Source organism: Lissotriton helveticus, chromosome 12, assembly GCF_964261635.1.
Source record: "Lissotriton helveticus chromosome 12, aLisHel1.1, whole genome shotgun sequence".
Taxonomy (NCBI): domain Eukaryota; kingdom Metazoa; phylum Chordata; class Amphibia; order Caudata; family Salamandridae; genus Lissotriton; species Lissotriton helveticus.
Window position 1 is genome coordinate 6,149,757 of NC_136073.1, and position 15,713 is coordinate 6,165,469.

Consider the following 15,713-nt stretch of genomic DNA (forward strand, 5'->3'; position numbering starts at 1 on the left):
CACTGGTCAAAACGAGTTTCCCAGCCACATAAGGGCTTCACTGAAACCTATGGTGTTTGGTATCAAACACCTCGAATTAATAAACGCACACTGATTCAATGGATTTATTAATGCATGCACCCAGAGTGTACCATAGGGGTACCCCTTAACCCCTACTAGTCCTCTGGTGTGCTGGCTGACCAGTCTAGCCTGTCACCTCAGACGAGTTTGATGGCTTAGAAGGGTAGAGCCCCGCTCACAGATGTCGGAAACAAGGCCTGCTCTGGTGGGAGGTGTTTACACCTCTTTCTCCAGGAAGGCCAATAAATCAGCATATCAAGGCAGGAGGCTTCAAAGACCTCTGCTGCCTTTGATATGTGACCACGGGAAATGCCACCACCGGCCCTGGGCCCACCTGGCACCAGGACAGGCAAGAACATTACATAGTCAGGAGGTGTGTTCACCCCAAGGCTAGTACCACCCCTCAGGTATGCTACCTGAAGTGCACACAACTAAGAAAATTCCACCATCTTGCTTTTTGGTGAAATTAGGAACCTCTGGGTCTGGGTTATACCCGCTTCCCACAGGAAGTGGACATCTAGAGGGTGCAGTCACCCTAAAGGTAGGTAGCCCATTGGCTACTAGCTAACACTCCCTGTAATGCCCCTAAATACAGTACGTAGGTGTCACCACCAAAGTCAGGGCCGGAGATTCAACGGACAAATAGAACAAGTGGACAATAAAAGATTGCTGACCGGAGAACAGAGGATCAACGACTGACTGGGCGCCCAAACCTGCAGGCCTGCCTGCTGCACCCAACCCTCGTGGAAAAACCAACTTGTCCTGCTGCTATGCCGACTCCAAGAAACTCAGAGGGCTACCAGTGCTTAGCAAATAGTCAGAGAACTCCCTTAGAGTAGAAAAGCTACTCTCCTGCAGCCACAGGAAGCAAAGAAGCATGGGCCAGTTCACCGTCCGGCCACTTACCAGGACTACCGATGCTTCAGCCGCCCAGGAGGAGGTCACCGTGCTCCCACAGGTCAGATCCATCCTCCCTACAAGTGATAGTTGGGACACCGGGACCGACCGGAGATGCACAGCACCAATACCTGGGGTACCGTACCCCGTGCAACAGTCAATGCTTGTTGTGTCCAGACAGCCCATCAACACCGAACAGGATGACCGTCAAGTGACAGCGTCACAGCGGTCCTGTTTGCCCCTTTTTTACAGAACCAAGGCAAAGAGGGAGCCTGGACCGCCGCCACCTGACAACTGTAAGTGCCTCTGCACCTGCTCCACACAGCCAAAGTCTGAGGAAGGTAATGGTGCCAACAGGGTCCTGAGACTCTCAAAGGCTGAGCACAAACTTGGGTTTGCGTAGACTGGACTTCCAGTCGCCACCTGCAGCCTCTTTGTTCAGGACCCCGAAAACGCAAGTGTTTCCTGCAGCATGGACAGGACACCTAAAGCTATCAATGCACCCGAGCCCTATAGCCCGAGGAAAAGTGGACCAACGGTGTCCCCATGTGCCCGAGCATCTCAAGAACTGAGAACCCTATGGGTTCCCATGATTTGTCCCACTACCGCAACTGGGGTTTGCCTGGACTCTTTACACAGTGCACGTCTTTTTGGTCCACTATAGGGCCAGCTTCCAACAGTTGGGTTCATAGGGAAGGAAAGAACCAGCCGTCAGATTGATTATTACAAAATGCCCATAGAAGCCAGGTACGGCCTTTGAACGGGCATTGGTAATCAGTACTCTTATGCCCAGCTTTCTTCTAATGCAAGTGCAGGGGAATCAATAAAAACGTTGAGAACCCCTGGGAGGAGAGGAACACTTGGACAAATCCAAAAGAACACCTTTAACAGAACAAGATTAACGCTCACTGCAGGGATGAGCAGAGCACCAGATGGCAGCGTTGCTGATCTCTAGCAGCCACCCGATATAGGTATGATGCGGTTATAAGATTGTGGGAGTGGTATGACTTCGTTCACTTGGCAATAGCAAATACGTGAATCTATTCTCTTACGTTTCTAAGGTATCGAAGTAGAAAAAGCCTAAAAGCTATTATTATCATGCAGCCAACGTTTGGTGTCCTAAAACAAAGCAATGATAAGAAAACGGAGGTGTCCCTCCATACAGTCAACAGGACACCAGCTTGTGACACCCAGATTCTGCCTGTGCAGGAAGCTCAGATGTGGCACTTGGAGTGGTGTCTGATGACAGCGTGCCCTTTAGTACTGGGAGGTATTAAGAGTTACCACTAGTGAGTTATCACTAATGACAAACATAGAATATGCATCAGTTGGTTTGACATCTTTCACATGAAGGCAGGGTGTCCCCTTTCTTTAATGCTCTCCTGGATGTCTTCTCTGATACTACGAGCGACTAGACTAATCAATTTTTATTGGTCAACAACATCTGTCTGCGCACTAACACACCCACACTTTCCTGCCACATTTCTATGTACGTCTTCTTTCTCTTGAATATATTTGGGATCAAAACACATTTTATTGATGTTCTCTGCGACTTGTGGTATGCACAGTATTTGAACCATGGCTAATTCACAACCTGTAAGAGGTATCCATTTTTGCTTCTCCATCTACAAATGCATTTCCACGCAAGACAATCTTTGCAGGATGTGTGTACTGCACACTTGATAATGGCTGCTCTAGCTGGCAATAGGAGGGCCAGCATAAGGGGCCTATTAGCCGTGCGTGCTGAATCTGGTGCTCTTCCATCAGCCCTCAAAATAAAACAGGAGGCTAATGAAGGACAAAGGTGAGACTGGTTGGGGAGGAGTGGTGCCATCAAATATAAGAGTCACTGGGATCAAAACGTGGCCATCATTTCGATGGACGCACATCCAGGGGTCCTCCTATGGAAAACATGGTGAAAGCCTTTGCAGTGACGTTCCAGTTTGGCCTGGGGTTTCCTGATCCACACTGGAACAGAGTCCAGCCTCTTGATGGAGGATCTGTGGCCGAACGTCTCAGTCCACAGGCGATCTCATTCATTTGCTTCCCCCACAGAGACTGCCCCATTATGCCACAAATGCGGTCATCAGAGTCTCGGTTTAGTCTCACACCACAAGCTGATGCTATCTGGCCACTGTCAACAAGAGTTGCAAACTGGCCCGTCTTGTCAAACCAACATGCAGGACCCGCACTTTGAAAGAGACTCCTCACCGCCAGCTAAAGACCAAGTCTCCCAGCACCTCTGCAAAGTCCCTCCTTCCCCCAAGCCCCGACCACTTATTCCCTTCCAGACATTTGCAGTATTAGTCACATGTAGGAACAAGCATTTACAATGCAACGGTTTCGCCTTTGCAAAAGTTAGAGCTATTGGCATTGTAAATGGCAACCTTTTTAGGGCTCGCACTGCGACGCAATCGCGAAGCGATTGTCGCTGTGGAGCCCTATTGTGATCAGTTTTGCCTTCAAGGAGTTCAAGGGGAGACAAGAGACTGTCACGCGCAGCCTGCCGGAATCGGATCAGGTCGCGTGCATGAACACGCGCTCCGATTCCGGCAGGCTGATCCCCGTCACAATGGAGCACGCACGTAGACAGACACACAGGCGGGCACACGAGCACACACACGCTGCCCCCCCCCCCACCCTCCCCACGAGCGTGAAGCGCTCTGACACCTTCGGGTAAAGTCTGCGCTATATAAAAAGGCACAGATAAATAAATAAATAAACGAGCCCCCTCAGTTTCCGAGGCAGGCCCCCCCGTTTCTCCACGCGTGCACCCCACGCAGAGGGAGCTGCGCGGGTGCACGAGGGTCTCAACCAACGGCCTGTTCACCGGAAACAATGCGCGACGGCTCCCGGGAGGTACTCACTCTTGAAGAGATAGTCGTACTCTTCATCCTTGCTGCCCATGGCGCCGCTGGAGGAAGTCTGCCCGACCTTGCTCGTCGTCCGCCACTTCCAGGTGCCCGAGCTCTGCTCAGCTTCTGTCACGCAGCGCCGCTGACCTCATTCCGCAGGTATGTCCTGCTTCTGCACGTCACACCGAGCCGGCATCCCGCCCACACCAGCCACCTTTTAAGGGCTTCCCGAGAGCACGGAGGAAGTACCTGAAAGCGAGGGCTCGGTGTGTTCGGGCGGATTCGACGCCGTTGATTGGTCAGCTTGAGGTGCTTGTTTGACCTGTTTTTATTTTAGGTCTATCCTTTGCGCCTCAGTCCTGTTTTGGGTGTGTGGGATTTGTCACAAATAACAATTCTATGCTTAAAGGGTGGTCGATGTCTCTCCTTGAGCGGGGTTCTGCTCTCAGGTCCTGGTCCAATTATGTGATGACCCAGGGGTGTGGGGTTTGGATTAATCCCTCTCCTAGCATTATCAACAATTTGCCTATAAAGGTTTTTTTGGGGGAAACTTTGGTTCTGCGTCGGGTCGCTTTGCCATGCTTGTTTGTTGTGTAAATACACGTTCAAAGCGGTGCTAATGGCGGAGCAAACTATGTGCGTCACATGTGAAAGAGGCACAGCGTGTTTGGAATGCTGCAGGCTCTTCCTGGACATTAGCGCTTTCCTTATAGTCATGTCGTGCACACGGGCCTATTGGTGTTTTTGTAGTCAGGAGGCTGCACGCTTTGCCTGCCATCCTGCGCCTCTAATTGGCCACAGTTTAGGGTTTCAGTTTTAGGTGCCCATCAGTTTGATGGTATCACAAGCGCTACATTCAGGAAGCACTACAAGAGTCCCGGTGAATCGACAAAGGCAGCACCGTAGGAGTACGACGCTGACTCATAAATCCACTTAGAGTGCCTCGTGGCTGTCACTGTAAGCTTCTCAAGCCTTAAGACGGTTACTTCGGGAACCTTTTCTAAAGGCCAATAAAACGAGAGACCCAAATTAACCAGAGTTAAACATTCCTCGTCCTGCTGAACTCTGAGGTAACTTTTCATCTATGTCAGTCAAAGCTAAAGAATGCAAACACACATTTTTGAACCCTGCCTACATTCTGTTCATGCCACTGTCTTCTTAAAGCAGGAGACCGCCGGGACCAGGAAAGGTGCTGCCAGGGCTAACAAAGGACTGCAAGCAGTATAAGGTGCTACAGATAAAATGGCAGGACATGATCTCGAAAGTCAGTGAATCTCTGGAGGTGTCACATTAGGTAGTAGTGCTGAAAGTAGTGCATCGCGCCACATGATCTGGGAAAAAGAGGCACTGGTGCGAAAACTCAAGAGCTATTTAGGCAACAAGTTTAAACAAAAGTTTGACAGCTCAGAAATATCCTTCATTTTAGCAATAGGAAAATCTGCGGATGGACCTGGTGTATGTGGTCGATTATCTGGGAGCTAAACCCAGCACAAACACTACTAATAACTGCCAAGTGTCGCTGTGACAGTCAGGTTGTCCTGATGGGATTTTTGAGAACACGATTATAACGCATTAAACTGCCAAGTCCCAGAATGCAGTGTTCTGTTACCTAAAAGCCACCTCAGGTTATCTGAGGCGATTTCGGACCGGTTGGCAGCTATGCAACTTTATTTCAAACAAAGGCACAGGACCAGCAGTCCATTCCTAGCAGGATGTCCCTGCTGCCCACGCCTTGTGAGAGGTGGAACTGGAGCAGTTTGGCTTTAGAGGGGATGATGGCCCTCGAAATAACCTGACTTAAATGCCTTGAGTGTACTTTCCACACTGCTGATATATGTTTAGGTATTTGTACTTGCTTTGTAAAGCAAGCACGTCTTATGTATGTGTGTGCACCTGTGTTAAAAATAATATTGTGGCTTTCTCCTTTCACATTTACCCCAGCAAGATTGTCCCCAGTTACCACAGAGCCTAAACATGAGGTCTGAGAAAGGAAGGGTAAACACAGCTCTCCTGTCTCCTCTCCATGCTCCTCTATTCTTCCCTTCAAAGGCTCCGCTCCCCACCCCCCGCCTGCACCACTCTCCTACTTCTCCTCCCACGGCCGTCCTTTCCGCCCTCTTATCGCCGTAGCACATGGCACTGCTTACATTTAGAACCGTCTAGTTTCATTTCTGTATCCCTGCCTCCCGTCTGTTCCATCTTCGCCTACTGCTTCACCCCAGCTTCCTGTTTCTTCCCTTCTTCAGCGAACGGTTTCCAGCTGCAGGGAACCCTGCACTCACCCTCATGTTTGCTCCAACTCCACGTGTCCTACCTGCCCAGCTCCTGCTGTCCGCCCAGCTCCCTGATATTTGTCATTAAGCGCATCGCTTGCACTTGTTTACGGTCCAAGATTTGTGTCCACCTTCTTAGAAAATCGGCCACATCCTTAATAAATCCATCCATGCAGGCCAGTACATTTTAACGGAGTGTTTGAGTTGTTTCAGCGTTTCATTGGCAGAGGACTCTCCTACAACAGGCTAAGAACCAATAAGCACATAACCCTTTAAGATGGTTACAGTGTCCGTGGGCCTAAATTAAGCTATTACTAGCACAACACCAAAGTATTTCACTATATAAAGCGGTCATCTTTTGCTTTGTATTAGCAATACATGTGGGAAGTTGCTTTGTAATGGTTTATTTTGCATAGATTTACTTTGCAGACCTGATCTGCATTATTGGGCAACGTCTTATGCCTACACTGCAGTGAAACATTCGGATGTATTACTCAGAGTTGTTTCAAGAGGAGTGAATTATAGAGGGCGCCTGCTGGATGTTTTTGCCATCTGTTCAATAGTTGCCAAAGGCAGCGCTTTATCTTTTGCCTTCAGACATCTGCTGCTTTCTATTTTTTATTTCAGTTGATTTTTCTTCAGTTTCTAGTAGGTGAATGTTTTTTAAGCCACCAGGGTGATTGAACTATGGAGGTTTAAATCTATATGTGGTGGCCATATTTTATTAATATTGAAGATCTCTTTTGGTCTCCATTGATGCATATCGAAGCTTAATATTGGTAAACTTGTGCGTTTTGGCCTCTGTTTTAACATTCACTTTTCTTGAAAGCAGATACGTTTTTATTAGCTGTATTATAGATTTGTACTTGTTTTCTTGTCTTGCATTCTGCTTCCCTGATTGTACTCGTTTTTTCTTGCCTTCGGCTCCCCCACTCCATTCATCCATCCATCCCCCCACTCCATCCATTCGGCTCCCCCACTCCATCCATCCCTCCATCCCCCCACTCCATCCATCCCTCCATCCCCCCACTCCATCCATTCGGCTCCCCCACTCCATCCATCCCTCCATTCCCCCCACCCCATCCATTCCCCCCACCCCATCCATTCCCCCCCACCCCATCCATTCCCCCCCACCCCATCCATTCCCCCCCACCCCATCCATTCCCCCCCACCCCATCCATTCCCCCCACCCCATCCATTCCCCCCACCCCATCCATTCCCCCCACCCCATCCATTCCCCCCACCCCATCCATTCCCCCCACCCCATCCATTCCCCCCACCCCATCCATCCCCCCCACCCCATCCATCCCCCCCACCCCATCCATCCCCCCCACCCCATCCATCCCCCCATCCATCCCCCCCACCCATCCCCCCACCCATCCCCCCACCCATCCCCCCACCCCATCCCTCCATCCATCCATCCCCCCACCCCTCGCCCACACTCCACCCCTCGCCCACACTCCACCCCTCGCCCACACTCCACCCCTCGCCCACACTCCACCCCTCGCCCACACTCCACCCCTCGCCCACACTCCACCCCTCGCCCACACTCCACCCCTCGCCCTGCCTCTATCTCTCCCCCTCCTCTATCTATCTTTCGCCCTCCCTCTATCTATCGCCCTCACTATCCATCGCATCACCACAGCATCACTCAGGGGCACCACAACATCACTATGCGCTACCAGAGCATCACTGAACGCCACAGCATCACTCGTCGCCACCACAACATCACTCAGAGCCACCACAGCATCTATCTATGCAACCATTCAACAACAACTGATTCAAATATGTTCTCTCAGTGTTTCAAACTTTATTACAAATGTCACAATTTTTTTTTTAAGATTTGACTTCTGTTCTTGTATTTTCATCACAATAAAATACACTAAACATAATCTTCCAAAAAGTTATTTGCAAAAATTTAAGCTATTGCCCTTATAAATTACAATAACTTTTATTTAAGTATTAAATATTGAAAAAAATACAACCCATTGTTATTTTTAATATTAATACATCTAAGTCATGTGAATGCAACACATATTGCATTACAAATGCTATAGGGGTCACGTTTGCAAAAGTTAACACTATTGGCATTGTAAACGAGTTATTAATTTAGCTATTTTCAAAACGAAAACATAAATAAAAAATTTGTCATTTACAATACTAGTACTCTAACTTTACTAATGCGAGCCCTATTGCATTGCAAATGCTTGTTATTTATGAGTTGATTTTGAAAACTGATAAATAAATGGCATTGTCATTTACAATGCCAATAGCTTAATCTCTCGCAAATGCCACACACACACACCGAGAGCCCCCCCACACAGAGCCCCCCACACACACACAGCCCCCCCACACACACCCACACAGAGCCCCCCCACACAGAGCCCTCCCCACACACCCACACAGAGCCCTCCCCACACAGAGCCCTCTCCACACACAGCCCCCCCCACACACCCACACAGAGCCCCCCCACACCATATACGTTTCCGCTCTCAGACCTATCATATGAAAGAACAGAAGTGAAGGTTGGCAACTCTATTGTTTTAGGTAAACCTATACAAGACTCAGCACTGTACATGCTGTGTGCACTTCTCTAAAGTGGAAAAGACACTGGCTTGATGTCTGTAAATGTACCGTGTGTTTTTATGCAGGGGGCGGTCTCTGCCAAATGCTGGTTACTTTGAGGTGAGGGGGGCACAAGGTATCTAGTGTGAAGCCAGAGTTGAGACTGCTGGGCGGGCGGCCCTTGACATGAAAATGAAAGTAAATAAGAAACTCAGGTGGTCTGTTCGAGGGACGGCCCCGCTAACGCAAAATGCTACAACGGGGTAGTGGGGGCTCCACACAATCGTGCCAGAGGCCTCAACACAGACTGTTCCAGCCCACACAACCACCCCATCCCCAGGGCTTCATGTTATCCGGTGTGTGCAGGCGGGGCCCACCGGCACTTTTCTTTAGGGACGGAACTCATTGATAGCCATTAGTCTCTGACCCAACGGCGGAAAGAAAGAGGGAGAGCAAGACCGACAACAGTGGCAAAGGGAGAACACACAGATGAAAAGGAACCCAGGCGTGTCCAACCTAGGTGCAGGAAAGCTATACTGGTGGATAAACAGACATGGTGTGACATACAGACTAGACGGCCTTGGCATTTGGCAACCCCGTCATTCTGCAACAACGCCAGCAACATTCTTAGAAACATGCAGGCGCTAGGACGTATTCTTCTCCATAATAAAGCACTGCCCACCTCTGACTGAAGCTCCCTAAAGACCAGGCAATAAGTCTCAAAGACTGCACCGATTGAATATAAACCCCTAACGTGAGGGAACACAGAAAGTGAGACACCCACGGCTTTCATCACCCGTAGAGGAACATGAAACATGCAGTCCTCTCACAGTGAGCTACGACGGTAACGTATCATCGCATGGAACAAGGGCGGCATGGGGTCATCGCATGAAGAGTAGCTGTGCACGTGCCGAGAGCACAGCCTGCCACTGCATGGAGAAGAGCTGCAGGAACTACTGAACGCCGTTCATTACACACAGATCCGTTACTGACAGGCTATCACCACATGAATATCAACTATAGGCATGCTCTTATGATATGGAGATTACCTATTAGCATGCGGTCATCATATGAAGAGAACAGCACCCATCGCATGTAAAGGAACTACAGACGTGGTCTCATCATATGAAGATTAACTACGAGTGAGCGGTCATCAAATGAAGAGCACATGCTTTAGCCAAAAACGTAAAAAGTGCATTGGAAAGCACTACACACATATGGTGCAGCTGATAGCGGGAGCTGGCATGGGAGGCGAGGCCGCAGTCTAAACAAACCCTGGAGGAGCCCGTAGGCCTCACGGACAGCGGGAGGGGGGGTGGTAACGTCACGGACAGCGAGCGGGTGGGGGGGGTGGGAACGGGAAAAGACGGAAAGAAGAAACGGAAAAAGGACATGAGAAAGGGAAAAGACAAATATAAACAAAATGCTGCTTGGGCAGGCACACGGACAGCGGGAGGGGAGAGGAAACGGCAAGGAGGGCGGGCAGGCACAGGGACAGCGGGAGGGGGCGGGCAGGCACACTACAGCGGGAGGGGGGAGGAAACGGCAAGGAAGGCAGTCACCTGGACTTCCTCAGGCGGCGGTCGGCTGCGGAATGGCCAAAACAAACCTGGACAACAGCAAAAAATAAACCCCGCCCACGGCCGCGATGACGATGCGAAAAGGGTGGAGAGGGAAAGAATCATCGGGAACGCCCACCAATCGCCTCGGGAAATGACGGACAGTTCTCTCTTCCAATGGCTAGCCTCCATTTATGGAGCTAGCAAATGGAAGAGAGAGGCTGAACTGTACAGTGTAACTCAACAGATTTCGACCTGCGCCGAAAAGCTGCGCGGCGCAGCTTTTCGCCAGGTCGAAACCTAAAAAGGGAAACCAGCAGAGCTCCTGGGCGACTCCATGGCAGCCCCTCCACGTTCACAGGTCGTACACGACTGCTGCGCATACAGCGCCTGTAATTAGACTAAAAGTCCAGCAACACATCCAAAAAAAACAGATGGGTCAAAACTGGTTAATGGATTGGCCTAGCACTCGTAACCGACCACGAAGCCCTGACAGAAAATCAAGCTGCCTCCCAAGGGTCTCATTTAAATGAAGAACCCACCTCAGCCCAACGGCTACTAGTGCATGTTAATATCATACACTGGCAAGGACATGCCTCAGACATCTGCAAATCAATAGGAACCTCGTCCCACACCAGGCATGCAATCTAGAGTCTTAATTAAACAGGCACTCACCTCTTAACAGGTCAGACAACAAGGGGCCACAGTCCTCTGGAACGCTGTAGTCTCCCTTCCCAATGTTCTCGAATAATTTATAGATGTTATCGCCCTCAAATGGGTACAAGCCAGTAGTGATGTTATACCTTCAAAGGAAGAGAAAAGAAAGAAGTGGTTTGCTAAGAGACAACAGCAAGTCTTTACTTCGAAGCCTAAAGAGGGTCACCCAAGCCCAGCAAAGAGTCAGGGTGAGTGCACAAGACTGCACCATTCCTTTTAACCGAACCTGCAGGCGGACCAAAGACCTCTCCTGCCAGACGGTGAAACCAGGAGAGTAGAGACATCAAGACAAACTCAGCCCAGGTTAGTCTGAGGATGCAGACCTCTTCAGCTCAGTAAAGGACCAAGACACACATTTAACCTTACAGTACAAGCAAATGCAATTAAGACTGATGACTGTGCAGCGGTTGACATTGAAGAAAGACTGATGATTGTGCAGTGCTTCAAATGCAACTCTGCTTGCTGCTTTGGGAGTAGGAATAAAAATCTACTTATTTGGAACCAGAATCACCATAATTTTTTCATATTTGGAATATCGCTGGGTGGAGTATGATCCCAGGAAGGATTCCGCATGCAGGCCATTTTAATAGATACATTTCAAAAGACCCTATGATGGAGAACATGGTTACAACGGGTCATGTTCTACAGCGAGAGGGTCCAGCACAGAGGTCAAGGCGCATGAATGTGGTTACTTACAGGGTGACTCCTGCTGACCAAATGTCTACTTTGAAGCCTGAGAAGGTATCGAGGCCGTTGGCTATTTCCGGGGGCTGAAATGCTGGAGAGCCTTGGCTTGTCCTACACGTGTCGTCCTCTGCGAACGGATGCAGCGCCTGCAAAGAGAGCAAGATTATTTCTCGTTATCAGCGGCTCCAACATACGGATCATTGTACAGAAGAGTTTGTGCGGTCATCCCCAGACTACTGAAAGCAATGCCCACTAATGAAGGATTGTGTAATCCATAAAATCCAAATCCCAATGACAATATTTAGAACCCCAGATGTACCGCTTCGAAAAAATTGCAGAACACATTAAAAGATTTTTGTTTAATTCCCAACCCGTTTTTATTAAGAAAAAAAAGGTCTTGCAAGAGTGAAAAGGACACACTGCCTCGAAGAAAAGTTTACATCAAATCAAGGGAATCCAACAGGGATGACTTCAGGTCATTTTTGTTAGTAAAAGCGACTTGACGACCCCCCCCTTTTTTTAGAAAATCTTGGTGAAGGCCATGATAAGCAGTCATGAATCAGAGTCATAGCGTCTCTTCTAAGACTGACGTTACAGGTCAGTAACTTCCCATTCTTCACTATGGAATCTTCTTGGACTTTATAAACCAACAGTCGAAACAGTAATAAGTAAACAGACTGCTGACAAAAGCCATTCAGATCTGTCGCCCGAGCACAACCCTTGCACGCCTACCTCTTACAGAACAAGCCTGAAGACCGGCTGGTGCAAAGGAGTGGCGGTCTTCTGTCTGGAATTCGTTGTAACGTCATATATTCCTTTTGTAGAGCGAATATATGACGTTACAACGAATTCCGTTGCAACGCATGCCTTTACCACGCATGCGTTACAACGGAATTCGTTTACCACGCATAACATTTACCACAATTACTAGCGTGGTGACGTCATACGTCGTTAAGAGAAAGCAGAAGTTTCTTTTCCGTTTTCTCTTAAACGACGCTGATACCCGACGTGACTTCAGGTGAGTTTCTTTTTGGGGGGGGGAGGGGGGGGAGAACCCCCCCTTTTTTAGGTCTCGCCTGTCGATGCGCATGCGCATCGAGCTTGCGAGACTATGGGGGCTTAAACAGTCTTTAACCAACTTGCAAGGAATCGTGGCGATTCCTTGCAGTGCCTGTGAAATTCAAGCTCAATGCGCATGCGCATTGAGCTTAAAAGCGCGTGCACATGCCCCCAGCCGCCTGCCTTGCATGTATTTTCCCTCAGGCGCACTCCTCCCACACCCCCGCTCCGCCCCCTCCCCTGCCTGCCGTGTCGCATTTCTTCAGTTCCCTCAGCCGCACTCCAGGCCCCTGCTGCTTTCAAACCCTCTCCCCGCTCCGCCCCCTCCCCTGCCCGCCGTGTCGCATTTCTCCTCCCCCCTCCCCTTCTCTGCCTTCCCTCCGTCTTGTCTCTTTTGGTCTTATTCTTGTTTTAACTTTTTTTTCATCTTGGTTTGCCTTTCTTCACTTTCTACTGCAGTAACACACTCAGTTTGTCCCTTCACGCGACAGCATCTCTCAAATTGCAGTAAGTCTACAGCGGTTTCTTTTTGATGCTCTACTTCGTTGCAGTTTGTATTTTAAATTTGCACACTTTTGATGCGGCCGCTGCTTTCACTTTCGCGTGCACAGGGACGAGTCCTCTTCACATCCACCCCCTACAAGTGGTGCCTCCCGCTCACGTGCTGCTGGGTGGCTCTTGTTTACCCCACACTACCCAACCCCCCATCTTCGGGCCACTGCACTGTCTCGCCCGCCATATTTGCATTTTGCCTAGCACCCTCGCCTTCAGTTCTCGTTGACAGTAAATAATAAAGCGTTTCCGATATGCCGGCTCTGCAGTGCAGGGCCATGAACCATGTATGATAACATCACCCAAAGTCGCCATTCACATACCGTCTATACTACCGACTTTCAAAGGCCCTCATGCTTGTCTGGCTCCTCCCCAAGTAAAGCAATTCCGAAGTACAACTCTGAATCAAAGACTCTCTGCCTCATCACCATTTGCCAGCATGCGGAGACTTCAAAGACTTCAAGCTGTGGCCATAATCAGGCCCCCTGCTTGCCATAACCCCTCCCTTTTCCCCCTCCCTCCTGGACAGCCTCGCTCTCCCAAGCACCTCGCTTAGGCACATACATACACCACTCACGTGCTCCCCACCCCCCTCCTCCCCCGATCACTTTCACGTCCGTCTCCCTAGATATAACACAATTACACGCAAAACTGAAAATGTACAGCTCAGCTGTTGATCTCCCAACTCAATGCCGTATGTGCGACATCAAAGAGTTTAAATACCTATATTCCAAGTGCTACTGTTAATGCAGGTTAAGTGAAACTACTAGTTGTTTTGAAACTGGCATAATAAACTCATGTTTTAAAAATATTATTTTAATCTGTGCCAATTGATTGTAGTTTGCACTCGCCACAGGCAGCACAGTCACACACCCAATGCCACTCACACACGCAACTCACACACGCAACGCCACTCACCCACGCAACGCCACTCACCCACGCAACGCCACTCACCCACGCAACGCCACTCACCCACGCAACGCCACTCACCCACGCAACGCCACTCACCCACGCAACGCCACTCACCCACGCAACGCCACTCACCCACGCAACGCCACTCACCCACGCAACGCCACTCACCCACGCAACGCCACTCACCCACGCAACGCCACTCACCCACGCAACGCCACTCACCCACGCAACGCCACTCATCCACGCAACGCCACTCATCCACGCAACGCCACTCATCCACGCAACGCCACTCATCCACGCAACGCCACTCATCCACGCAACGCCACTCATCCACGCAACGCCACTCATCCATTTGCAAAACGAAAAAGGTCAAACTCTTCTATTGCGAGACCTATAGGCATTTTCAATGCTTGTTTACTTTTTTAGTTTACCACATATACCTTTACTACAAACCTCGTAGTAAAGGTATGCGTGGTAAAGGCTTTCGTGTTAACCACGCATGCGTTGTACTGCATGCGTGGTTAACGATTTCGTTGTAAAGGCTTCGTTGTAATGGCCGTTTCCCCTACAAAAGATACGGCGAAGACTGATGGGCAGTTATGAATCAGTGGTTTTTATAGCCTACTGAAGATTAATGTTACAGTTCAGTAACTTTTCAAACCTCTAGGTCGGAACATTCCAAGTCCACATAAACGAACGTACAAGCAGAACACATTTTTAGGAAGAAGCAGTCAGATTACTGAGAGAAGCCAGTTGGTTAGTACAAGCAAACAGACCCCTGCAGTGTGGGCAGTACCCTTGCATTCACCCCTCTCTTAGAACAAACCCAAGACAAACGAATGCAACAGGACGGTTGCTTCTGCACGCGCTCGATGATATGATAGCACTGTAGCATGGGACTAAATAAGAAGAGGCGTGAATATTGCTGCTATCATCAGCTCTACTATTCGATTTGTGAAGGTCCCTAGAGGGACTTTCAGGGAAACCGAGAGCAGGTTCAACTCACTGTGCAGCGTGAATTACCAACAGGAATTCCCCCTTATCGGCTTATGAAGGTTTTTGGGCACTCAGACTGTGAACAATTCACCATGAAGACGAGCAGCGATAATCTGTAGGGAATTTATTTTTACCCATCTCCAGTTATTAGATTGTTGAAAGTTCCCAAAAGGAAAAATATATTGGTGCCCCATCTTTATAAGATCTTTACACATCAGCAACAGAGCTTCCAGGAAATGTTAATAGCATCAGTTTCCAGAGAGCAGCGGACTTAGTGCTAAAACAGCTGCAGAGGGTACCTCGACACTGTCCCAGTGGAAAAATATCCTGGGGTATTCTGATGAGCTGTAAGCATTAACCACAAGAAGCAGCCACCAGCACCCATCTATCCTTGGCGACCCTCCAAGCGCGGGAGTAATCTTTGCCATTTACTGGTGCAATGATCTTGCTGATCGGCCTGAAAGGTGCTAACCTTAGTGCTTTTCCAGAGCCTGTTGAAACAAGCTGGACGCTGTAACCACTGGTTGGCAGGATCCCACTTTAAGCATTGTGCCGATTCAAGAGCTCCTATGCGAAGGACG

General features: G+C 49.3%; 1 protein-coding gene across 2 annotated transcripts in view; it reads right to left on the reverse strand.

The window, feature by feature from the left end:
- The window catches only part of STK11 (serine/threonine kinase 11), a 131,864-nt gene that overhangs the window by 74,489 nt on the left and 41,662 nt on the right, over positions 1-15,713 (reverse strand). For both annotated transcript variants that reach the window (XM_078670860.1, XM_078670861.1), the window contains exons 5-6: positions 11,623-11,759; positions 10,885-11,012 (exon numbers count right to left, since the gene is read on the reverse strand). In XM_078670860.1, coding sequence (XP_078526986.1) covers positions 10,885-11,012; positions 11,623-11,759 — 265 coding nt within the window. The remainder of the gene's footprint in view (positions 1-10,884; positions 11,013-11,622; positions 11,760-15,713) is intronic.